Source organism: Amblyraja radiata, chromosome 4 (assembly GCF_010909765.2).
Source record: "Amblyraja radiata isolate CabotCenter1 chromosome 4, sAmbRad1.1.pri, whole genome shotgun sequence".
In the NCBI taxonomy this organism is placed as follows: Eukaryota; Metazoa; Chordata; class Chondrichthyes; order Rajiformes; family Rajidae; genus Amblyraja; species Amblyraja radiata.
The window spans coordinates 55081799-55109109 of record NC_045959.1 but is presented as its reverse complement, the minus strand read 5'-3'; the positions used below and the strand labels follow the sequence as shown (position 1 = coordinate 55109109).

The 27311-nt window shown below is 42.0% G+C and overlaps 1 protein-coding gene across 1 annotated transcript in view; it reads right to left on the bottom strand.

The window, feature by feature from the left end:
* Positions 1 to 27311, bottom strand: part of stk3 (serine/threonine kinase 3) — a 313612-nt gene that overhangs the window by 103184 nt on the left and 183117 nt on the right. Inside the window, exon 7 of the mRNA XM_033019460.1 lies at positions 16974 to 17111. Coding sequence (XP_032875351.1) covers positions 16974 to 17111 — 138 coding nt within the window. The remainder of the gene's footprint in view (positions 1 to 16973; positions 17112 to 27311) is intronic.

Here is a 27311-nt window from a genome sequence, read left to right as displayed (position 1 = left end):
GGAATTATAGACCAGTTAGCCTGACATCGGTGGTGGGGAAGATGCTGGAGTCAATTATAAAAGATGAGATAGCCGCTCATTTGGATAGCAGTAACAGGATCGGTCCGAGTCAGCATGGATTTACGAAGGGGAAATCAAGCTTGACTAATCTTCTGGAATTTTTTGAGATGTAACTAGGAAAATGGACAAGGGAGAGCCAGTGGATGTAGTGTACCTGGACTTTCAGAAAGCATTTGATAAGGTCCCACATAGGAGATTGGTGGGCAAAATGAGGGCACATGGTATTGGGGGTAGAGTGCTGACATGGATAGAGAAGTGGTTGGAAGACAGGAAACAAAGAGTAGGGATTAGCGGGTCCCTTTCAGAATGGCAGGCATTGACTAGTGGGGTACCGCAAGGCTCGGTGCTGGGACCGCAACTATTTACAATATACATCAATGATTTGGATGAAGGGATTCAAAGTAACATTAGCAAATTTACAGATGACACAAAGCTGGGTGGCCGTGTGAACTGTGAGGAGGATGCTATGAGAATGCAGGGTGACTTGGACAGGTTGGGGGAGTGGGCAGATGAAGTTTAAAGCGGATAAATGTGAGGTTATCCACTTTGGTAGCAAAAACAGGAAGGCAGATTACTATCTAAATGGCGTCAAGTTGTGAAAAGGGGAAGTACAACGGGATCTGGAGGTCCTTGTACATCAGTCTATGAAAGTAAGCATGCAGGTACAGCAGGCAGTGAAGAAAGCGAATGGCATGTTGGCCTTTATAACAAGAGGAATTGAATATAGGAGCAGAGGTCCTTCTGCAGTTGTACAGAGCCCTAGTGAGACCACACCTGCAGTATTGTGTGCAGTTTTGGTCCCCTAATTTGAGGAAGGACATTCTTGCTATTGAGGGTGTCCAGCGTAGGTTTACAAGGTTAATTCCCGAGTTGGCGGAACTGTCATATGCTGAGAGAATGGAGCAGCTGGGCTTGTACACTCTGGAGTTTAGAAGGATTATAGGTTATCTCATTGAAACATATAAGATTGTTAAGGGCTTGGACACACTAGAGGCAGGAAACATGTTCCCGGTGTTGGGGATGTCCAGAACCAGGGGCCACAGTTTAAAAATAAGCAGTAAACCATTTAGAACAGAGACGAGGAAACACTTTTTCTCGCAGAGAGTGGTGAGTCTGTGGAATTCTCTGCCTCAGAGGGGGGTGGAGGCAGGTTCTCTGGATGCTTTCAAGAGAGAGCGAGATAGGGCTTTTAAAAATAGCGGACTCAGGGGATATGGGGAGAAGGCAGGAACGGGGTACTGATTCGGGATGATCAGCCATGATCACATTGAATGGCGGTGCTGGCTCGAAAGGCCAAATGGTCTACTCCTGCACTTATTGTCTATTTTCTATTGTCTATTGTGAAGTTTTTTCAGCACTGTGAAAAATGTACACGAGAGCCTCGAGTACCTACGAACAGCTATTACCGTAATTCTGCGAGTTCGAATCAGGGGAAACTCGGGAGAACTCTTGAATTACCTCGTACAGTGGGACAGGCCCTTTACCTACTGAGTTCCTTAAGTACTTTGTGCTGAATTGCACTGGAGAGCACCAGGATGTCACCTGGGATTAAACTTTTCAGTCACAGTGCCCTCCATAATGTTTGGGACAAAGACACAACATTTATTTATTTGCCTCTGTACTCCACAATTTGAGATGTGTAATAGAAAAAAATCATGTGGTTAAAGTGCACATTATCAGATTTTATTAAAAGGTATTTTTATACATTTTGGTTTCACCATGTAGAAATTACAGCTGAGTTGATACATGGTCCCCCCATTTCAGGGCACCATAATGTTTTGGACACATGGCTTCACAGGTGTTTGTAATTGTTCAGGTGCATTGAAATGCTTCCTTAATGCTGGTATATGAGAGCTCTCAGCACCTCGTCTTTCCTCCAGTCTTTCCATCACCTTTGGAAACTTGTATTGCTGTTTATCAACATGAGGACCAAAGTTGTGCCAATGAAAGTCAAATAAGTCATTATGAGACTGATAAACAAGAATAATACTGTTAGAGATTTCAGCCAAACCTTAGGCTTACCAAAATCAACTGTTTGGATCATTATTAAGAAGAAAGAGAGCACTGGTGAGCTTACTAATTGCAAAGGGACTGGCAGGCCAAGGAAGACCTCCACAGCTGATGACAGAATAATTCTCTCTATAATAAAGAAAAATCCCCAAACACCTGTCCGACAGATCAGAAACACTCTTCAGGAGTCAGGTGTGGATTTGTCAATTACCACAGTCAGCAGAAGATTTCATGTACAGAAATACAGAGACTACACTGCAAGATGCAAACCACTGGTTATTCGCAAAAATAAGGTGGCCAGGTTGCATTTGCCAAGAAGTACTTAAAAGAGCAACCACAGTTCTGGAAAAAAAGTCTTATGGACAGATGAGACGAAGATTAACTTATATCAGACTGATAGCAAGAGCATAGTATGGAGGAGAGAAGGAACTGCCCAAGATCCAAGGTATACCACCTCATCTGTGAAACACGGTGGTGGGGGTGTTATGGCCTGGGCTACTGAAGGTACTGGCTCACTTAACTTCATTGATGATACAACTGCTGATGGTAGTAGCATAATGAATTCTGAAGTGTATAGACACTTATCTGCTCAAGTTCAAACATATGCCTCAAAACTCATTGGCCGGCGGTTCATTCTACAGCAAGACAATGATCCCAAACAAACTGCTAAAGCAACAAATGAGTTTTTCAAAGCTAAAAAATGGTCAATTCGTGAGTGGCCAAGTCAATCAGCCGATCTAAACCTAATTGAGCATGCCTTATGAATGAATGAATGAATGAATGAATACGTTTATTGTCATTGCACAATACTGTGCAACGAAATTCCATTACATCTCCTCCGGTTTAAAAACAAAAAAACAAAAAATACAAACACGACAACCATTGACACATATGTACACTTATTAGTAAAATAATAAATAAGTATTTAAAAAGAATTAAAAAGAATTTGGCGGCATTTCTTGGAATTACATTTTGCTTCCCCAGTGTTCTCTGTTGGAATTAAGCTCTTTTATCGCACATGGGTAGAAACTATTTTTTAGTCCTTTAGACCTGAATCGCCTCCCAGAGGGTAGCAGAGTGAAAAGGTGGTTTGGCAGGGTGGGATGTTCACCTGCTTATATATGCTGAAGAGAAAACTGAAGGGGACTAGCCCCCAAAACAAGCATAAGCTAAAGATGGCTGCAATACAGGCCTGGCAGAGCATCACCAGAGAAGACGCCCACCAACTGGTGATGTCCATGAATCGTAGACTTCAAGCAGTCATTGCATGCAAAGGATATGCAACAAAATACCAAACATAACTACTTTCATTTACATTACATTGCTGTGTCCCAAACATTCTGGTGCCCTGAAATGGGGGGACTATGTATAAACACTGCTGCAATTTCTACATGGCGAAGCCAAAATGTATAAAAATTGCCTTTATTAAAATCTGACAATGTGCACTTTAACCACATGTGATTTTTTTCCATTACAAATCTCAAATTGTGCAGAAGCAAATAAATAAATGATGGGTCTTTGTCCCAAACATTGTGGAGGGCACCGTATAAGGAATGACACGTCAGACGAGAGATGATATAAATATTTAGGACCCAATTCCAATATAATGACCCATTACCAAAAAAAAGAGATACTGGGAAAGATATTGAACAGACAAGTCAAAGAATGAATTTTAAGAAGGCTTTGGTGAGGAGTTGAAAATAATAAAACTGCAGCTGTTGAAAATCTGAAATAAAAACAAAAAATGTTGGAAACACTCAGCAAGTGAGGTAGCATCTGTAGAAACAGGAACAAAGTCAGGTCGAAAACCCTTTATTCAGAGAGGAATGTGGTGTCCTGTCAAAATTAATGAAGAGAATTCCAATTAAATTTTATTTTACTTTTCTGTTTCCTTCATGTATCTAATGATAACATTCTTTTATTTGTATATGAATAATGGCAAGACCCAAGATTTAATTACCCATATATTTTTCAATAGCAATAGCTGCTGAATAACAATCATTAACACTACATGGCCATCAAACACTTCGATGATCAAAGGTCAGAGACTTGTGTATTTTCATTTCATAGGTTCACTCAATTTGGCACCGCTGGACTGACCAGTAATATTATCTTGCTATTTGTATTAGTTTCTTGTTATCTGTTTTTTCATGATTTGCTTTGTGGAAATCCCTGATGATTTTCCTTGCCCACTTGCCCCCGCCATTCTTCATTGGGAATATATCTCATCTTAAACCTTTGTATCATTTCTTTTTGTACTTGGCCACTGAAAATATTTAGCTATCTCCAGGATGTTTACATTTCTGATTAATGCTGTACCAGAAAAGTATTCATTATTTTCTTTGAACTACCTTCTTTTGAGAAATCTATTTTAATAATAGGTGTACATTTTCTGTGTTGTCTTTTCATTTTAAGCTCTAGTTGTTTAGTTTATTGTCACATGTACCGAGGTACAGTTAAAAGCTTTTATTGCGTGCTATCCAGTCAGCAGAAAGACTATACATGATTAAAATTGAGACATCCACAGTGTACAGATACACGATGAAGGGAATAACGTCTAGTGTAAGATAAAGTCCAATGAAACTACAGCAAAGTTTCTCATTTTACAATACAGGACACTTCAGATGACTCAGAACCACAATTTCAGTCACTGAAATAACTTTTCAAAAAAATCAACAACGTTATCTTGACTGCATGAACTTGTGAATAGCCTTTGGAGTAATAATTAATCTTTGGTCACATACAATAAAATATCAATTGAGATTTCATTGAACTGCCACAAAAATTGATGGCTGTGAAAAATAAACCTGGAATTAAAAGCTAGTGTTAGAATTGGCAACCGTGAAACTAGATGACTTGTAAAATCCCATCTGTTCATGAACGTCCTTCAGGGATAGAAATCAGGGATGCCATCCTTACCTGCGATAGCCATGTAGTTAATTCTCAACTGTCTTCTTCATTCAGAAATAATTTGGGATGGAAAATAGATACTGGCATTATCACTGCTGCTCACATCTCAAGAATAAATAAGGATTTATTAAATCTCAAGATTTAACTAATTTAAATCTTGTAAATACTCTGAAAATAACCATATAGACCTAAAAGCATGGATAGCTTGAAGACGAATCAAGTGAGAGCAGTGTTATTGAACTGTATCAAATGTTGCTGAGGGTCTGAGGAGATTTGGTGAAATTATAACACTCCACACTTGCAGTACTTTGGGAGAGGCAGTCTCTGCTCAAACCATATAAAAATGCAAAAACAAACAGTATCTGTATTTTGTGGAGAGGTGCTCCAGTGGGATAGTCTAAGCACTGAGGTTTGAAATACGCAAGTCAACAGAGGAAGTGCTAAGGTACACAAAATTGCTGGGGAAACTCAGCGGGTGCAGCAGCATCTATGGAGCGAAGGAAATAGGCGACGTTTCGGGCCGAAACCCTTCTTCAGACTGTGCTAATGTCAGGTTGACAGGGACAGGGTGTCAGAATTCTCATTGTTTCTAGAGAGAAATGTAGAAAAATATTACTCCAGAGGCTTAAAAGGCACTGAATCCTTACTAACAGTTTGTGGTAAGGAACGGAACCACAATAAAAATATGCGAGATTGTAGCCAATCAGTAGCTAATTTCCGTCTCTAGTCCCAGGCAAAGGTAGGTGAAGTGTCTTGCCCAAGGACACAACGACAGTACACACTCCAAGCAGGATTCGAACCGGCCACCTTCAGGTTGTCAGCCGAACACTTAGCCCATTGTGCCATCTGTCGTCCTTCAAAGATTTTGATTCTTGATTCTTGAGCCAAGAAACCTGATTAAAAAATAGATTTTTATTTACCGAGGAGTACTACAAAAATGGCATTCACTCATGCGATTAATGGCTGAAGAAAACAAGCTATGAAACACAACATTAGTCATCTGATAACTTGACTCAGCATCACTCGTCTGCCAGAAAGTTGGTTCAAATTCTACCAAAAAAACGTGAATGAGAAATCTAGGCTGGCACATCAGCAGAAAGCTGAAGAAATTCTGCATTATCAGAGCTGACACTGTTGATTGTTCACAATCATTGTTGATTGGGAACATAACGTGTTAGAAAAATATTACCATTAATGTATGATAATTGGTATTAGTGTTGGTTTATTATTGTCACATTTATCATGATAAAGTAAAAAACTTTGTTTTGCCCACCTTTCAGGCAGATTATACCATATACGAGTGCAATCATACCATACAATAGGTAATACAAAACAGTGCATAATAAAGTGTTGCAGCTACAATGTAGACTAAAAAAAAAAGTGCAAGGGTCGTAACAAAGTAGATTTGAAGACCGGGAATACTTCTTTTGCATATGGGAGGTCTATAGAAGAGCCTGAACAGTGGGGTAGAAGCAGTTCCTTAATCTGGTGTTCAAGCTCTTGTGTCTTTTGCCCAAAGTTAGAGGAGAGAACAAATGAATGACTGAGATGCGAGTGGTGCTTCATTACGTTGGCTGCTTTCCTGAGGCAACATTGTTTAGATACAGTCTATTGGGGTGGGGGAGGAGGTTCATTTGAGTGATTAACTGGGATTTGTCCACAATTCTGCAATTTTGTGCAGTCTTCCGCAGAGCAGTTGCCACACAAAGCTGTGCTGCTTTCCAATAAGATGCTTTCTTCTGTACAGAATCATTAGAGTTACTGGAGACATTTGAGACATTGAATTCTGAGAAAGTGGAGGTCTTGGTGTGCTATCTTGGCCGTATCATTGATGTGGTTAGACCACGACAAACTGTTGGTGATATTTACACTTTGCAACTTGAAGATCTTGACCATCTCCATTTATGCACTATTGGTGCAGCCTGGGGTGTGTACTCCATCCCACTGCCTGAGGTCAATGAGTAACTCCATCATTATGCTGACATTGAGGGAGTGGTTGCTGTCTTGACACCATGATGCCAAGAGCTCTAAAAATCTATCACCACATCTAGATCTTCTTAATTTCACCTGCTCCCATGCTTAGTTTACAATCTCCTAGATCTGAAACCTCCAACCAGCTAAAATAGTTGTTCTTCTTTCTACCCTTTCAACTCCCCTTGTTAACCTTCAGGAAATCATCCCTTAACCTTCCAAATTATAGGAAATATAAAGCTAACATGTAATTTTTCAAATTAATTCAGTCCAGCTGTCATTCTAGCAACCTTGCTGCACTGCCTCATGACTTCCAAAGGTGTGGTAGTCATTCAGTAACCTAGATGTACAATTTCCTCTGAGATGATCACAAACTGCAGTAACAAATGCAGATGATCAGCTGGTATTAATTAAGATACTAAATCAATAAATGATTGCATACCATTCATGAAATCATACATTCCTCCAAGATTATGCTGCACTATCAGTGAAAAACCTTCAACAATAAAAGCTCAGGATGTTATTCAGTCAGCCAGTGATGGGGATCAGATTGACATCTATGGGAAAGGGTACTGTCACAGTACACATGGCAAGAATAAACCAATATCAAAATCAATCTTTCACTTCCTTAACGTCTTTATTTCATTACGACTTTCCATTATTTGATGGGATGACTTGTCAATAATAGACTTTGTCTAAGTTTTACATCCACACCAATTGACTCTCTTGCTGTTAACATTCTTTTTCATGTCGTTACCAGTGTGTTCTTTCCAGAGGTGAAATATTTCCACTTTTTTCCTGTTTCTTTCAAAAAGAGTCTTTACTTTGTCTTCTAACAAATGTATTCAATCTTGTGTTCAAAATACCTAACGTCACACTATTCCAATAAGTCTTCAAAATAAATAGGTTAATTACAATGACTAAATACCGCTAGGGGCGCCGCATTGAAGGTGCCTCTGCCTACAGTCTGTCCCTTTTTTTCCATCTTTTTTAAATTTTAGTTTGTTGAACCAGTTTCTTTTGGGGATATTTTAGTTTTTCTATGTGGGGGAGGGGGGCAGGGTAAGGGGGAAATCGCTTCCCAGTCGCTTCCTGGCGGGGATGCGACTATTTCTCCAAGTCGCGTCCTCGCCCCCCTCCTCACGGCCTACCACTGGATCGGAGCGGCCTTTCCTACTGGAGACCGGACCAGAGCTTCGGCGGCGCGGCGCTGGATTCACCGCGGAACGAGCGATACCTACCTGGATCGCCATTTGAAGCTCCGGAGCATTGGGCCTGCAGCATCATCATCACGGAGCTGTGGTTCGCGGAGCTCCCAGCGCGGATGGCGCTGACCGACATCGCGGAGTCCCTGGGGCCCTTTGCCGAGGGCCGCCTGCGTGAATCTCCGCCCGGCGCGGCCTGGGGACGTCGGGAGCCGCGGATTCCGGTGGGAAGCGGACGATTTGGAGGTCCAAGCCGCTAAGGTTGGCCTCCCGTTCCGACGTCGGAGTTCCAACATCCCGGCGAGTGGGCCTGAGCGGCGGGCCGCCTGTAGCGGCGACTGCAGAGGGCTCTGGAGGCCCCGACCAAGGGGTGAACATCAGGAACATTAGAGGAAGATGACTGACTTTGGTGCCTTCCCTCACAGTGGGAAACTTTGATTCTGCTGTGTGGGGATGTTTTATGTTGAACTCTATTGTGTGTTGTGTTCTTTATTTTTATTGTATGGCTGTACGGTGATCACATTTCACTGTGCCAATTGGCACATGTGACGAATATATGTATCTTGTATCTTGAAAAATACATTTCCCTTCTACCTCTACCCCTCCCCACCCCCACCCAATTTCAAGTCTGCACACCAATGTAGATGTCAACCCACAATTTAACAGGAGGAGGATATAAGAACGTTCCCCCTCTCAATGATGGCAGAGCCCAGCATTGCAAGGGGAAAGGCAGAAGCATTCACAACTGTGTTCAGCCAGATGTGGCAAATGAATGATTCACTGGCTTTCTCTTGACTTCCTCATCACAAAAGCCAGCTGCCAACCAATTTGATTCAGTCCGTGTGAAAGGCTGTTGGTACTGGATATAGCAAAGACTATGGGACTATCCAGCTGTGATAGTGAAGACCTTGCCAGAACCAGCTGTGCCTCTGGCCAAGCTGTTCCAGTATAATTACAACACTGGTATCTACCCAGTAGAGCAGAAAACTACGCAGGCATATCCTATTCAGCAAAAGCAAGACAAATCTAATTTGGCTAATTAGTATTTGATCTGGACACTTTCATTCACTAGCAAAGTGATGGAATTTCTCATCAAGCGTTATCAAGCAGCACTTTACTCACTGATGCACAGTGTTGGTTTCCCAAAGTCCACTCAAATCTGGACATCATCACAACGTTCATACAAACAAAGACCAAAGAACTGAATTCGAGAGATAACGTGAGAGTACCTGCCTCTGACATCAAGGCACTTAGATAAAACTCTCAATAGACATCAAAGTGAATGCATATAGCTGGAATCATACCTCAGGAAAAGTGAGATGCCTATGATTTTCAGAGATCCATTATCCCAGCCTCTGAACTAGAGTTCCTCAGTGCAGTGTTCAAGGCCCAATAATCTTCATTTATTGATGGCCTGATAGTCATCATTAGTTTGAAAGTAGAGAACTTTGCTGATGATTGTGCAATTTCAATTCTAATCACTATCGCTCAACAAATATTATGGCCACAACTGCATGCCATAAGACCCAGAGAACATACATAGAAAATATGTGCAGGAGTAGGCCATTCGGCCCTTCAAACCAGCACCGCCATTCTATATGATCATGGCTGATTATCCAAAATAAGTACCCCATTCCTGCATTCTCCCCTTATCCCTTGATTTTGTTAGCCCTAAGAGTTATATCTAACCTCAGACATGGGCTAATACATTTAAGTAAGATTTGTACCTCAAAAACGCAATGACTCCCATAAGAAACAGTCCAAATATTTGCCCTTGCTTTTCAATGACATTATCGCCAAGTCCCCCAGCTTCATATCCTGAGGGTAACAATTGACCCAGCCATGAGCTCATCCCTGAGTCTGCCGCCAATGACAAGACACACCCAGCTACTGCAGTTTAGTTATATCCAAGATCACTGTGGGAAGCTAGAGAAGAAATTGAGAGATCCCTGGTTGAGATATATGCATCAATTAGCCGTAAAACTGGACGATGGCTTATGTTCAGCCTTTATTTAAAAATAAATCGTGGGACCATAGACCAATACAGGGGTGGGGAACCTGCGGCCTTCTAGGCCATTAAGTGCGGCCTGTAGAACAAATCCTTTTATTTTTATTATATGTTTTTGTTCGTCTTTTATTATTTTAATTTAAATCTTAAAATGAACGTATTTAAAATACCAGAGTAAAAGAAGATTCAACTAAATAATCCTCCCCGACTGACGGCCACATTTTGAAGTATATCTAATTGAAGTTTATTGGATGCGGCCTTATTAGATTACAGCTAACTTGATGCGGCATTCCAACATGAAAAGGTTCCCCACCCCTGGACCAGTATATTGAACATATGTAACAGGAAGGTTACTGGAGGGATTCTGAGGGATAGGATTAGTATTGGCTTATTATTATTACATCTTGAGAAGTCAAACCAGGGTAGGACTTTCATTGTGAATGGAAGAGCTCTGGGAAGTGTGGCAGAGTATAGTATAGTACTAAGTCCCCAGAAACTGGATTCACAGTGAGGTAAGATGGTGAAGAAGGCCTTTGGCATACAGGCCTTCGTCATTTATGATATTGAGTATAGAAGTTTGGATGTTATATTGTAGTTATACAAGATATTGGTGAGTAGTGTGTTCAGCTTGGTTACCCTGCCATGGTAAAATTGGAATTAAGCTAGAAAACGTGCAGAATAGATTTAGGAGGATGTTGGCAGGACTTAAGGGACTGAGTAAAAAGAGAGTGGTTGGGCTCTCTCGGACTTTATTCCCCAGAATGTAGGAAACCAAGATGTGATCTTATAGAGATGGATAAAATCATGAGGGAAGATATACACAAAAAGCTGGAGTAACTCAGCAGGACAGGCAGCATCTCTGGAGAGAAGAAATGGGTGACGTTTAGATTCGAGAAGAAGGGTCTGAAGAAGGGTCTCGACCCGAAACATCACCCATTTCTTCTCTCCAGCGATGCTGCCTGTCCTGCTGAGTTACTCCAGCTTTTTGTGTATATCTTCCCTCATGATTTTATCCATCTCTATAAGATCGCATCTGAGTTATTCCCGCTTTTTGTGTCTATCTTCGGTTTAAACCAGCATCTGCAGTTCCTTCTTATACAAAAATCATGAGGGAAGTCGATAGGGTGGATGCACACAGTTTTATTTCACCAAGGTTGGGAAATCAAGAAGACATAGGTTTAAGATGAGAGGGAAAAGATAGCAACTTGAGGAACAAGTTTTCTTGCACAGAGGGTGGTGAGTATATGGAATGAGCTGCCAGAGGAGGTTGTTATAGGCAGGTACAATAACAATATTTAAAAGACATTTGGACAGGTACATGGATAGGAAAGGTTTTGGAAGAATATGGGCTAAATGCAGGCAAAAGGTCCAAGCTTAGATGGGCAACTGGAATGGCATGGAGGAATTGGGCCATAGACCTTGGGTCTGTGCTACAGGGCTCCCTGACACCCCTTCCAGATCTTATGCAGGACTCTCCACTGTGAATGGTTGTGGTTAGACTTGCTCGAATCTTTTTCTCTGCCCAGCCAGTCATCTCCATAAATGATAGTGCTTGGAATAGTGCGTTTGTTTTGGCAGTCTATTATCAGATGTGGCAATGAAATGGTCAGCCAACTGAGTAATGAACTCCACTGTGCTGGGAATGTTGATCTCGGAGAGGATGCTGACAACGTTTCACTTATCATCCTGGTGCATTTAGAGAATTTTGTCAAAATAGCATTGGTGTGGTATTTTTCCAGTGCCTTTCATTGCTCACGGTAGGTTGTTCAGCTCTCAGACGTTTAAAGGATGGTGGGAGTAGCTCTGCACAATAGACCGTGAGTTTTGGGTTTGATCTTGATCTTTGAGCATGCTTTACTTCAATTGACCAATGGCTTTGCTGGCACATTTTAAAAGCTGTGGTGTGAATATTATTGAAACAAAAGAACTATAACTGCTTTCCTATATAAATAATGTAAAAGTAAGGACTGCATGTTCAGAGACACATATCTCCAGGTACGTCTCCTCCCCAAATATTGCTTATTTACCAATTTGTTTATGTCATCACTGACTGCTTGAGGGAAAACCAATATATTCATGATAATCTATCTTTACATCCTTATTCAACAACTTGCAGCGCCTCTATGTCTGGAATGAGATATGCAAACTTTGTTAACGTGAAGCATGAGGTCTGTGTTTTATAAACTCTACAGTCGTTTTGAAATTCAGACACAAATTTGGATTTGTTGCAACAGCTAAAATAATCCAAAACACTCACTATATGACTCCATGCCAGAATAAGAACTTCCCTGCTTTCGCCTTGAGGCAAACACAGACTAACTTGTGTTAATTTCTCCAGTGCTGAGTTAAATTATTTGATGTGAATCGTGAATTTGATCTAGATGAATTGTCGTTGACCAAGAATTTGAGGTCAACAGCAACTACCTGTTCTAACTGCTGTCTTCCAAATGAAGGTCGCAGTTACCTGGAGTGATCCATACAACAAGGATTTGTGGTGAAGAAGCGACCATAGTCCTTGGAGCTAAACCCTACGACTTTCCACAATATGTTGCACTCCTGTTGGATGGAGAGTGCCAGAACAAATTTTATTCCTAAAACAAAATGAAAACATTTTGGCATCTGATTAAGCATTAGCTGGTTGTCAAAGCTGTGAAATTACTTACAATGTTTTACATTTCCAATGTTCAAAATCAGTTTAAAAGAAAAAACTAGAACACTTTAAAAAACTGCTCTCCAAGAAAGAAAAAATTTAAAAAGATCCCAGGCAGTTCAAACTTTTTTTAGAAAATGCTGATTTTAAAAGAAAACATTTAAATTAACATATATGCGGCCAAATCCTCCTTTGAAATGAATGGGAGGCAGTCGCTGCATTGGAGATTAGTGTCGATTCCCTTGCTAAGTGCTGAGACCACATGCTGGACTCTGTCCAACATCAGAGCACAGTCGGCAGAATTGTGGCAAATTGCTGACTGCAACTTGGGGGCTTCCACGTTCAAGTGAAAATCCCAGAGTTGCTCACAGTTACAAGCAAATTACCTGCCAGATCCCCAAAGTTGTGGGAATCTGGCAGGTTACCTCAAACTCACCATGTAAATTGACCTTTGGACAACCTTAATGTGAATTCAATTGGGCTGCATTTGTTTTGCTTTGTGCAGACCTCCTGAGTGAGATCACATGGAGTTGACAATATAATGAAGATGTGAACTCTAATAAGTCTTTGGAGGGGAACACTGAATGGTATAACAATGAATCAATGTTACTATATAGCATACTTTTCCAATTGTGCACAGGATCAGGCTAATAAATCATCTTCTGTTGTAAGTCTCAGGACAAATTCACTCCACTGTAATTGTGATCTGTGCCTGAATGTCATTGTAAACTCTGGACAGTGATTACAAGGAAAGTTGACTTCAAATGGTATATGCTCATATTCTGGGAGCATCGTGAATGCCTTACTGCAGTCTGATGGCTGCAGCTATTTTTTTTTAAATATTCATTGTTAAGATCTGAGCACTGCTGGAAAGGCCAGCGTTTATTACCCATCTGTAATTTGTCCATGAGAAGATGTGGTGAGACAACAAGTGGAACTGATGCAGTTTTCCATTGAAGCTATCCCCACAGTGCTATTGGGCAGACATTTCCAGGAATTAGACCCAGTAACATAGAAACATAGAAAATAGGTGCAGGAGTAGGCCATTCGGCCCTTCGAGCCTGCACCGCCATTCAATATGATCATGGCTGATCATCCAACTCAGTATCCTGTACCTGCCTTCTCTCCATACCCCCTGATCCCTTTAGCCACAAGGGCCACATCTAACTCCCTCTTAAATATAGCCAATGAACTGGCCTCAACTACCTTCTGCGGGAGAGAATTCCACAGATTCACCACTCTCTGTGTGAAAAAGGTTTTCCTCATCTCGGTCCTAAAATATTTCCCCTTTATCCTTAAACTGTGACCCCTTGTTCTGGACTTCCCCAACATCGGGAACAATCTTCCTGCATCTAGCCTGTCCAACCCCTTAAGAATTTTGTACGTTTCTATAAGATCCCCCCTCAATCTTCTAAATTCTAGCGAGTACAAACCGAGTCTATCCAGTCTTTCTTCATATGAAAGTCCTGACATCCCAGGAATCAGTCTGGTGAACCTTCTCTGTACTCCCTCTATGGCAAGAATGTCTTTCCTCAAATTAGGAGACCAAAACTGTACGCAATACTCCAGGTGTGGTCTCACCAAGACCCTGTACAGCTGCAGTAGAACCTCCCTGCTCCTATACAGGGCCGGCGTTAAGCCGATTTGACCGATTGCTCCAAATTGGGCCCCGCGCCTAAGCGGGGCCCCGCACTAATGTTCAGTATTTCGTACGGAAATACGAATTCTCTTTGTTAAATAAAGATTTTTTTTAAATTCGCCATCCGGATTTTTTTTAAACGAACATGTATAACAACCGCTGCACGGCCATCATACACAAACGATTTGTTAACTAGTGCTGTTAGCACTTCTTAACGGTAAGTACTTAACACCTTGTTATGCAATGTCATGAATCTGCATCTATCCGCATTCTTCAGTGAATGTTATTGTGTTTTGAACAAGTATTAATGACGCTGTGTTCCTTTGAATAAAATTCACGCGGCGTCATTAATACTTGTTTAAAACACAATTACATTTACTGAGGAATGTAGATCGATGACACGTTGAGAATTTCATTTAACTCACCATCATGAGTGAGGGCCCCGGACCGCGAGAAGGGGCTTCTTCCTGGTGTGCAGGTTAGTCATTCACCTACCGACCCACGTTGTGTCCAAAGATCTTATAGCGGATCTTTGGTTGTGTCTCTCTGTCTTTTGCTCACTCCCTCCCTCCCTCCCTCCCTCTTTCTCCCGCGCTCTCTCTCCCGCTCCCCATATTGTCTCTCTCTAGCGCTCCTACTCCCTCTCTATCACCCTGTCCCCTCAGCATTCCCGGAATCATTGATGTTTTGCAGTAGACAAAAATGCTGGAGAAACCCAGCGGGTGAGGCAGCCGCCTGGCCCGCTGAGTTCCTCCAGCACTCTGTGTTTTTTGTTTGGCTCTGAAGTTGAAGGTGGCTCAGCAGGACGGGCAGCGGCTCTGGGGAGAGGGTTGCGTTTCTGGTCGAGACCCTTCTTCAGACAATCACAAGTACTCTCACCGACGCAAGTTCAATTCAGTCTGAAGAAGGGTCTTCTCTCCAGAGTCGCTGCGCTGCCTGTCCTGCTGAGTTACTCCAGCTTTATGTCTATCTTCAATTTCAGAGAAATACAATTTCTCACGGGGGGCTTATAACGTCTCTAAACCCCTCTGGGACCCTCTGAACACCTCTAAACCCCCTCTAGCCCCCCTATTCCCCTCTAAACAATTGTAAACACACCTGAACCCATCTGAAGCCCTCTAAACATCTCTAAACCGTTTAAACCCCTCTAAACTAGGAGGCTGCAAGGTGACTTGGATAGGCTGGGTGAGTGGGCAAATGCATGGGAGATGCAGTATAATGTGGATAAATGTGAGGTTATCCACTTTGGTGGCAAAAACAGGAAAGTAGACTATTATCTGAATTGTGGCCGATTAGAAAAAGGGGAGATGCAACGAGATGCAACGAAAAATGCTCACGGCAGACCAAACGTGTTAAACAGAAATTGGTCAGATATTGAGCTTTACACAGTGAGAAATCATGTGAAATAATCACTGAATTTAATTTTAAATGAATGTACCTGCATGTTATACTGTTTAGTTTGGAGATACCACCAGATAGTCTGGTTGATACAACCAGATTAGTTTGGAGATACAACCAGATTAGTTTGGAGATACAAACAGATTAGTTTGGAGATACAACCAGATAGTCCACTGAGTTCGCACCGACCAGCGATTTTTGTTACAGATTTGACAAATTTATTTGGCGGCCAATCAAACGCTGTCTCTAGGGGGGTTGCATCCAATCACCAACCAGCTTGCCTTAAAATTCCCGAAACTACACGAAATATAAACATACATAAATTTTTACTTTTCTAGAGTAGGGGCCCCGCCATCAGTTTTCTAATTGGGCCCCGCAATTCCTAGCACCGGCCCTGCTCCTATACTCACATCCTTTTGCTATGAATCCTAACATACCATTAGCCTTCTTCACTGCCTGCTGCACCTGCATGCCTACTTTTAATGACTGGTGTACCATGACATCCAGGTCTCGTTGCATCTCCCCCTTTCCTAATCGGCCACCATTAACGATGAAGGATTGGTGATATATTACCAACACTGCGACTTTGAAACGAACCTGCAGGTGATGCTGTGCAACACAACTGCTGCCCTTTCCTTAATGGTCTGAGAGGTGCTGTAGGATAGCTTCGTTGATTAATTGCCTTGTTGCACACTACATACATTATATGTTGGAGGAAATCAATGCTTAGAACAGTCGATGGGGTCTTCATCAAACAGTTTGCTTTGACCTGGATGCGGCACTCATCACGGCAAGTGGACGGTATTTCATTGTAGACTTGATATGTCTTGTAAATGGTGGGAAGGCATTGGGTGTCAGGAGGTGAGTGATATATCCAGCCTTTGACCTGCTCATGTAGCCAAGGTATTTATGTGACTGATTTCAACTACGTACAATGATAATACCTTATAATAAGGGTTTACTGTATATTAAAGTCTGGGTCCTCAAATATACAATCCACACCCACTGGTTAGGCTTCCTTTTGATGAAAGCTGAAGTGTTTGTTTAAACCTAATTCGGACCTGGAAATTCATTACACAACATAACATTAACCAAGGTTCACTAAAAAACATTTTTCCAAACCTGTAACAGTTGTGTGGCAGTTGTTCTTTGCTCTGGATTCTTCACCAGACACTTCTTTACAAAATCCGTGAACTCATCTGACCAAAGCTCTGGCTTCCGGAATGTTGGCGGTGGGTTGGTGGGAATCATAAAAATAGCCTATTTTGAAAAAAAGGAAAGGAAAGGGGAAAATCAGATGGACATGGAAATCAGAATCATCTGAGTTTAAGTGCAGTCAAACAAACAAATCCTTTAATTCACCTTCTCTATCTAAGAGTAAATCTGATGTATAAATCTCTTACCGCTCTAGAATTTCTATCAGGAATGAGGTTCAGGAAACAAGTCCATCTGCAACCAATGTAACTATTTCCCATTAAATTTCCTCTGTGCAAACTGAGCTTCATTGAGCACTTCATGCTTTATTTTTTATCTATTATTGTTTATCAGTCTCCAGAGAAACGTTCCATTTTTGACCTGCTTAGGAGAACTGAAGACATTTCCTAAACAGATAGAAAAAACTAACAAACTGTTGTTTAGTGCCTGGGTAATTTCTCACCTAAATAATTACTCTCATTGAATCGTTTATTTTTGTTGAGTTAACTGAATCTCTATTTCTAAATAAAATACAAATTCACCTATAAATGTTCCTAATATTTCTTATGCTTTCCATAGTCCATTTTGAAACATAACTGTACAATTTAATTCCATGTAAAGAAGAATTTTTCAATAGTACTCACACTGCATAAGCCTGCAGTAACCATGTTTCTTTCTGCTAATCATTTTGAAATCACACCGCAACAGAAACACAAAGTGCTGGAGTAAACTCAGCAGGTCAGGCAGCAAATCTGGAGGACATAGACAACTTCTTCGGATGTTACCTGACCCGTTGAGTTACCCTAGAACTTGGTGTTTTTTTTGGAAACCACCTTCTGCAGTTCCTTGGTTCTTAAAATTACACTACATCCGTTTAATTGAATTCTGTTACTGGAAATAACATTTTTTCATTAGCACAACAAACTTCTATTGGCATTATTCATTTTACATTCATGTTATTCATGAGAGTTTATTTCAATTGATGTAATTTACTTTTTCTCCAGTGTATGATTAACAATTTTCAGATTCATATTATTTTGTCATTTACACTACAGTGCAATAAAATGCCTGAAGCTCATTCAGCAAAGAAAATATACAACAATAAACACAACAATGAATACAAAACAGCAGAAATATGTAAATATTTGTCGTGGAGTCTGAAGTAGTGCAAAAACAATAATGAGTTCCTCTAAGGTGTTGTCACCGAGATTGCCAAAGGTGCTCTGTAACCTCATACACATCTGTAGACAGATGGAAAAGAACACTGTTGTGTTTGGTGATTAACCTGTAATCTAAGTCCATTGCCTTGAAGCTATGCTTCCATGTGATTGATGACATGATTGCACCAAAAGGGCAGATCATGTATCACATCTATGAAAGGACCTCAACCAACACTTCCTTCAAATCAGCTGTTAAACAGGGCTCAATGTTGAGTTTCTGTACCACTGACCTGAAGACTCCTAAATGCTCCATGGCTTTCCTTTCCATTTAGGCTTGCATGTTCCATTGGCTTTCCCCTTTACCAATGGCTATAATCTGAAAACCTTAACAATCCTTGTCCTTCTACATATATTCTATGCAGCTAAGAAATTTACTGCGTAAACGTACCATGAAAATGTTGTACAAACAACATAGTTCAACCTTTAATCTATCTAAACTTCTACTTTCTTTCATTTTACCTCATGCTTATTAAGGAAAAGCTGGGTTTCTCTCTTGCTTTATTTCAGTGCTCAACATACAGTGTGTGCAAAGCCACACGGTCTTAGTTTATTCTTTGAGCCTCCAGTGTGACGTCTCTGCTGTTAAAATCTTTGAATCAGTTCCGAAACAAGCAAACTCTCCAATCTCATAATTGATTTCCCAGCGAAAAAGGAAATAGTCCTTCAATCAGCAACAAATTGCGCCACTCAAGAATGATATGGTTTTTGAAATATACAGCAGCGAAAAGGTTTTGTCTAAAAATGCATGGAACAAATTGAAAACAGCACTGCGTTACCAATTAGAACCACAAGAGGTTGCCAAAATGTGAAGACATGCTGGCAGCTACTCATGGTCCATGAAAAGCAGTGCAACCACACTTCTGTGTGAAAGCCAATACATTTTATAATGTAATCTCAAGACTTTGACACCACCTTCACTATTGCCAAAATAAAAGTTTTTTCTCTTCGAAAATACCTTGCTTCAAAATAAACTTTTAACTCAACTCTATCCAATCGCTGGGGGTAAACACAAGAAATTCAAATAAACTGCAGATGCTGAAAATCTGAAATAAAGACAAAGTGCTGGTAATACTCAGCAGGTCAGTGGGAAGAGAAGAACTGGGCAAAATCCTTTTACTGAATTGGGAAGGAGACAGACGAAGCTCATTAGACTGGAAGGAAGGTGGAGGAGAGGAGTGTCTCTAATAGTGCAAAAACAGGGGTGGCCATAGGGATTGAAGGTGAATTGAGCACAGGAGCACAAGAAACTGCAGATGCTGGAATCTTGAGCAAAACACAAAGTGCTGGAAGAACTCAGCGGGTCAGGCGGTATCAGACCTTCACACTTAAGATCATAGAGTGATACAATGTGGAAGCAAGCCCTTCAGCTCAATTTGCCCACAACAGCCAACATGTCTCAGCTACATTAGTCCCACCTGCCTGCGTTTGGTCCATATCCCTCCAAACTGCTTCTATCCATGAACCTGTCTAACTGTTTCTTAAATGTTGGGATAGTCCCAGCCTCAACTACCTCCTCTGGCAGCTTGTTACCCACCACCCTTTGTGTGAAAAAGTTACCCATCAGATTCCTATTAAATCTTTTCCCCTTCACCTTGAACCTATGTCCCCTGGTCCTCAATTCCCCCACTCTGGGCAAGAGTTTTTGTGCATCTACTCGATTTATTCCTCTCATGAATTTATACACCTCTATAAGATCTCCTCTCATCCTCCTGGAATAGAAACCCAGCCTACTCAACCTCTCCCTATAACTTAGACCCTCTAACATAGAAACATAGAAAATAGGTGCAGGAGTAGGCCATTCGGCCCTTCGAGCCTGCACCTCCATTCAATATGATCATGGCTGATCATCCAACTCAGTATCCTGTACCTGCCTTCTCTCCATACCCCCTGATCCCTTTAGCCACAAGGGCCATATCTAACTCCCTCTTAAATATAGCCAATGAACTAGCCTCAACTACCTTCTGCGGCAGAGAATTCCAGAGATTCACCACTCTCTGTGTGAAAAAAGTTTTCCTCATCTCGGTCCTAAAAGATTTCCCCTTTATCCTTAAACTGTGACCCCTTGTTCTGGACTTCCCCAACATCGGGAACAATCTTTGTTCCGGCAACATCCGCATAATTCATCTCTGAACTCTTTCAAGCATGACAATATCTTTCCTATACGTAACATGATGCCCAGAACTGAACACAATACTCTAAATGCGATCTCACCAACGTCTTATACAACTGCAACATGACCTCCCAACTATCCCTGGTCAATTCGTCCCTTCCCACCCAAACCACCCCCTTCCCTGGTACTTTCCCTTGCAACCGCAGGAAATACTACACATGCCGCTTTACTTCCCCCCTCGACTCCATCCAAGGACCCAAGCAGTCTTTCCAGATGAGGCACATGTTCACCTGCACCTCCTCCAACCTCATCTATAGCATCCACTGTTCCAGGTGTCAACTGGTCCACATTGGTGAAACCAATCGCAGGCTTGGCGATCGCTTCGCCCAACACCTCCACTCAGTTTGCATTAACCAACCTGATCTCCCAGTGGCTCAGCATTTCAACTCCCCCTCCCATTCCGAATCCGACCTTTCTGTCCTGGGCCTCTTCCATGGCCAGAGTGAGTCCCACCGCAAACTGGAGGAGCAGCACCTCATAGTTCGCTTGGGTAGTTTACACCCCAGCGGTAGGAACATTGACTTCTCCAATTTCAGGTAGTCCTTGCTCTCTCCCTCCTTCCCCTCCCCTTCCCAGCTCTCCCAAAGCCTACTGTCTCCGCCTCTTCCTTTATTATTCCCGCGCTCCCCCCCCCCACATCAGTCTGATGAAGGGTCTCGACCTGAAACGTCGCCTATCCCTTCGCTCCATAGATGCTGCCTCACCCGATGAGTTTCTCCAGCTTTTTTGTCTACCTCCCAACTATACTCAATACTCTGACTGATGAAAGCCAATGTGCCAAAAGTCTTTTTGACCACCTTATCTACCTGCGACTCGACCTTCAAGGAACCATGCACCTGCACTCCGAGATCCCTCTGTTCTCAACACTCCCCAGAGGCCTACCATTCACTGTGTAGTCCTGCCCTTGTTAAACGTCCCAAAATGCAACGCCTCACATTTCTCTGTATAGTGAATTGATTGATTCTTTGATCATTGATCAAATAGGAACCGTTTGAATATAAAATATAAACAAAAACATGTTGCAAAATGCAGTTCCGGACGAACATGCCCGGCAGCCCGGGCTTGGCATATCCTCAACTCTTGGAAGAGGAAAAAAGAAGAAAAATGGGGAAAGCAAATCAACAACAAACTAAACTACACCACAGACTGACTGCTGTGATCAGTATCACAGAACATCACAGAAGACCGCCATGTCACGCTGCAGAAGGCAGTTGTGCTTTCCCCCAAAAGCAGGCTTGGCTTGTCTGGCGTGAACCTGGGAAACCTGCCTGAAGAACGAAGATGGCAACGCCGGCCCCTGCTCATCCTCGAGGACCGGAGAACCAGAGCCGAGGGAGGAGGGAGTCAGCGACGGTGGACGCAAGAATGAAGGGCTGGTCAGAGGAACCGGGGTCTTCCATACCCTCAAGGTCGGCTGCTGGGGGGCACCCCCGGAGTACAAAGGCTGAATGGTGGCCGTTGAGAAGAGAGTCAACGGTTCGCTGGCCAATCCAGATTGAGGTGACGGCTGGAGCCCCTGGCGCTCGCCTGGATCATGTGCTGCACCAGAAGACCGAGTGCCCGGACTGGAGAAGGCCTGCAGTGGCACATAGCGGTGGAGTAATGATGGACAATGCTCACAGCTTTGCTTCGCCAGGCCAAACCTGCAATGCTGTCAGGAAAATGTGGCAATATGGCCAGCTGCAACTTGGATTTTGAAAAAGCCACCAAAACCAGGTGACTCGTGTAAATGGTCTCAGTGGGCTATATCTATACACTTTGTGCTAAAGCTGGGATTGTGCTTATGTATAGTAATAATTTATAGAAGTGTATGCAAAAACAGAATTTCAATGTACCTCAGTACATATGATAAGGTTGCCTCAAGCCCAGATGGAAGTTGAGATGCTGCTCCTCAAAGTAACATTGCGCCTCACGATAACAGAACAGGAAGCCAGAGACAGACAGGTCAGAATGGGAGTGGAATTAAAGTGGCAGACAATGGGGAGCTCATGGGGATGCCAGTGGGCTTAACACAGGTGTTCCACAAAACAACTATCCAATGTGACAAAACCACAATGTGAACGCAGTGCACTAGGCTGCAAGTAAATTCTTCTAATCTAGTCACAAAAATGTCGACTATTCCTTCTTCCCCACCAGATGCTGCTTGACTGCTGAGCTAGCCGATTATTGCTCTGCATCTACCACCTGGGCATGTTGCAGTCTTCTGGACTTGATATGGAATTTTGCAACTGCAGGCAAATTAATTTCTGCCTTGATCAGTTGCCCTACTATAGGAAGGATGTCATTAAGCTGGAATGGATACAAAAAAGATTCACAAACATTTACTGGAACTGAAGAGCTCAGAGTTATAAAGAGAGGCTGAATCTTTTTTCACTGGAGCGCAAGAAGTTGAGGAGATAACTGAGGGAATAGGGGGTTATAAATTCACACGAGGAGTTGATAGGGTGGATATTCACATTCTTAGGATAGAAGGGGAATCTTAAGCCAGAGGGCACAGATTTAAGGTGAGAGGGGACCACCTGGGGCGCCGAACGATTGGCAGCCCCGCCAACAGTCTGTTTTTTCGCCTTTTAAAAATATTTTTAGTGCGTTTTATAAGTTTGTGTAAAATGTTCTCCGGTTCGTTTTATGTGGGGGGAGAGGGGGGGGTCAGGGGAAACTTTTTTTCCCCAATTTCTTACTGCGTGCGGACTTAATCCCTTGCCTGGGATTGCTCCAACTGCGGCCTGCGGACTTACCATCAAGAGCTCGCAGTCTCGGGAGAGGCTCAACCAGCCCCGACGCGGGGTTCGATCATCCGGTGCGGGGGAGCTGACATCCCCCGATGCAGGAGCTGGATCGCCCCGACGCAGAGGGCCCAAAACACCGCCGGCTACGGGAGTGAAGATCATCCCGTCAACGGAGGGCTTGAGGCCCCCGACCATGGGAGAGCTAAGGGAAGAGATTGAACTTTTTTTCGCCTCCCATCACAGTGAGGAAAAGTGGAGTCTCTGTGGCGGATGTTTATGTTAAAATGTGTTTTGTGTGTTCTGTTGCTTATTATTTGTATGGCTGACTTGGCAAATGAAATTCCTCGTATGTTGCAAAACATTCTTGGTTAATAAAGTTTTATTGTGATTGTGATAAAGTATTATTGTGATTGTGATTGTGATTGTGAGAACCTTTAGAAGAGTTTTTTTTAAATTCGAATTTTAAATTTAGAGATATTTTAGAGATACAGCGCGGAAACAGGCCCTTCGGCCCACCGAGTCAGCGTTGACTAGCGATCCCCGCACATTAACACTATCCTACACACAATAGGGACAATTTACACATACACCAAGCCAATTAACCTACATACCTGTACGTTTCTGGAGTGTGGGAGGAAACCAAAGATCTCTGAGAAAACCCACGGGAAAAATGTACAAACTCAATACAGACACCATCCGTAGTTGGGATCGAACCCAGGTCTCCGGCGCTGTGAGGCAGCAACTCTACCGCTGCGCCACAGTGCAGCTTGAGAGGCAACTTTTCCTCACACAGAGGGTGAGTATATGGGATCACAACATTTAAAAGACATTTGGACAGGTACATGAATAAAAAAGGTTTCGAAGGATATGGGTCAATGCGAACAATTTCAGCTAAACATCTGAGTTGGCATAGACGTTGAGCCGATGAGCCTGTCTCCATGCTGTACTATTCCATGACTTAATTTTATGTTTTTTTTCCCTTTACTTTCTTTTTTTCCCCCCTCTGTGAGTAGAAGATATCTCCAGCCCAACCTGCTGGCCATGTCCTCCAACTCTGCATTGCACAACTCCCACATTCTTTTGTCTCCATTCTTTTCTTTATGTTCTCATTCTCTAACTACTCCCATTCATTTATTGATCAGATAACTTTGTTTACAGTTAATCCTCAATCACCGCTGCTCCATGCTGTCAGAGACATCCCCTCTACTCCTCCCACCAAAACCTAGTCCACAGTTTAACATGTTTCTTTTGACTCCTTCACATTCTGACAAAAGGACTTCAACCTGAAACATGACACGTTTCTCTTCCCACAGATGCAGCCTGACCTGCTGAATATTTCCAACGGTTTCTGTTTTTATTTCAAAATTTTCCACTTGTTCTCAAGAATTGTAGTTTTATACATGAACCATTTGTTACACATCTTCAACTTAATTTATTATGTCATAACTCAACTTGGCCTTACACATTGTGGTTTAGGACTCCAATTATGAAAAATAAGCAGTTTTATTTTATAATTATTCTTACAATGCATTAACTAACATTTGCAAAGTTTCATTCTTCCAAATGCCAAAATAATCACAGTAGCTAGTGATTACCTTGTTTTTGCTCATAATTTTAGATATTTTATTACAGCACAAATAAATTCTTCCAGAGATCAGTATTCAATGTCTATATAGCAGTTCAAAGTGGATAAACCTTGTTACCATGCTCCACCATAACTTTCAAAATTATCTTCTGCATTGTTGTTGGAATAAACACTTTACAGGGGCCTCATGAATCTAAAGGACATAGTACAACAGGGTTAGCTGGATCTTCAAAAGTTTAAGGTGTAGATATAATAGATAACTGCATCAAATTTAGAGTCATAAAGTAATACAGCACAGAAACAGGCAATTTGGTCCAACTTGTACATGCCAACCAAGATGCCCCATCTTCACAAGTCGTACCTGCCAGAATTTTTTGTCCATATCCCACTATATCATTTCTATGTATGTACCTGTTTAAATTTATTTTAAACACTGTTGTAGTAGAATTCTCTGGCATCTCATTCCATATACCCACCACCCTCTGTGTGAAAAAGTTCTTGATTCCCCTATTCTGGATACAAATGTATTGTCATACTTCTAAATGGAATGATTCAAGTCAAAAGTTAATTGGAACATCACCCATTCCTTCTCTCCCTTCATCTATACAAAGTATTTTGGATTTAGATAAAGGTTCTCGACCTGAAACATTGACTGTCCACTTAATGCTGCCAGGCCCATTGAGTTCCTCCAATTGCTCTATTGTTTTGCTACAGATTCCAGCATCTACAGTCTCTTTTGCCTTCTTTCTTGTCTATTAGGTATCATTCATGAAGGGTTTTGACCCAAAACGCTGGCTTTCCATTTCCATCCACAGATAGTGCCTAGCCTGCTGAGGGACATAAAAGGAGCCTGGTTGACCATGTAAGTAAACACATAATGCAAGGAACATAGCAAATAAAGCAGATGAGTTCGGAGCACATTGGCACTTGCAAGTTTGATTATATGATTACTAGATAAACCTGGTTTAAGAATGGCCTGGAAGCTTCATGAGCCTTGTTACATGAGATGAAGAGACGGGGTTTTTAAAAAAAATGTAAGGGTGGTTGACTAATCTTCTGGAATTTTTTGAAGATGTAACTAGGAAAATGGACAAGGGAGAGCCAGTGGATGTAGTGTACCTGGACGTTCAGAAAGCATTTGATAAGGTCCCACATAGGAGATTAGTGGCAAAATTAGGGCACATGGTATTGGGGTAGAGTGCTGACATGGAGAGAAAATTGGTTGGCAGGCAGGAAACAAAGAGTGGGGATTAATGGGTCCCTTTCAGAATGGCAGGCAGCGACTAGTGGGGTACCGCAAGGCTCAATGCTGGGACCGCAATTATTTACAATATACATCAATGATTTGGATGAAGGGATTCAAAGTAACATTAGCAAATTTGCAGATGACATAAAGCTGGGTGGCAGTGTGAACTGTGAGGAGGATGCTATGAGAATGCAGGGTGACTTGGACAGGTTGGGGGAGTGGGCAGATGCATGGCAGATGAAGTTTAATGCAGATAAATGTGAGGTTATCCACTTTGGTAGCAAAAACAGGAAGGCAGATTATTATCTGAATGGTGTCAAGTTTTGAAAAGGGGAAGTACAACGGGATCTGGGGGTCCTTGTTCATCAGTCTATGAAAGTAAGCATGCAGGTATAGCAGGCAGTGAAGAAAGCGAATGGCATGTTGGCCTTTATAACAAGAGGAGTCGAATACAGGAGCAAAGAGGTCCTTCTGCAGTTGTACAGAGCCCTAGTGAGCATACCTGGAGTATTGTGTGCAGTTTTGGTCTTCTAATTTGAGGAAGGACATTCTTGCTATTGAGGGAGTGCAGCGTAGGTTTACAAGGTTGATTCCCGGGATGGCGGGACTGTCATATGCTGAGAGAATGGAGCGGCTGGGCTTGTACACTCTGGAGTTTAGAAGGATGAGAGGTGATCTCATTAAGGATTGAAACTAATAATTTTTATATTTGGGAGAAACCTATGCTCATCCAATATTGGACATTGGGAAAAGCAGTCTGACAATTTAGAAATGCTTGGGAAGTCAACTTTACATAATTTTAAAATAATTCTATTACACATGATGGAAGTAATCCCTGTGGCTGAGAATGCTATGACTGGCAATTTTTTGCTGCATGTTCAATGTGACATTAATGTACTTTCTGCAGGGGAGTGCCCCGAGTTGCATACAGTACCAAAACTTAGCCTAATGTATACATTTATTATGTTCCTTATTCCTTCGTACAATGGTGCTTTTTAGGAAACCCAAATGCGGCTGAGTTTCCTTTGGCACTTTACTTTCTCTGTCATTGTCAGGGAATACAGTATTTCTATCTCCAAGGGGAAATTAATATTGTGATGCCATTGCCAAATGACAAATAGCTGTGGGTGTCAAACGGAATGAAGACACATTCACTTCTGAATAAGGGAAAAGAAACAAAGAAAATACCAGCACAGCAACGTAAGCTGCTTATCCAAAGAAGGTTTTAAATGTGAATTACTACAAATGAACAGAGGCTGAATCAATGGTAGAAAATAACTGAATTTAAACACCATCCTAAATTTAGACATTGCAAT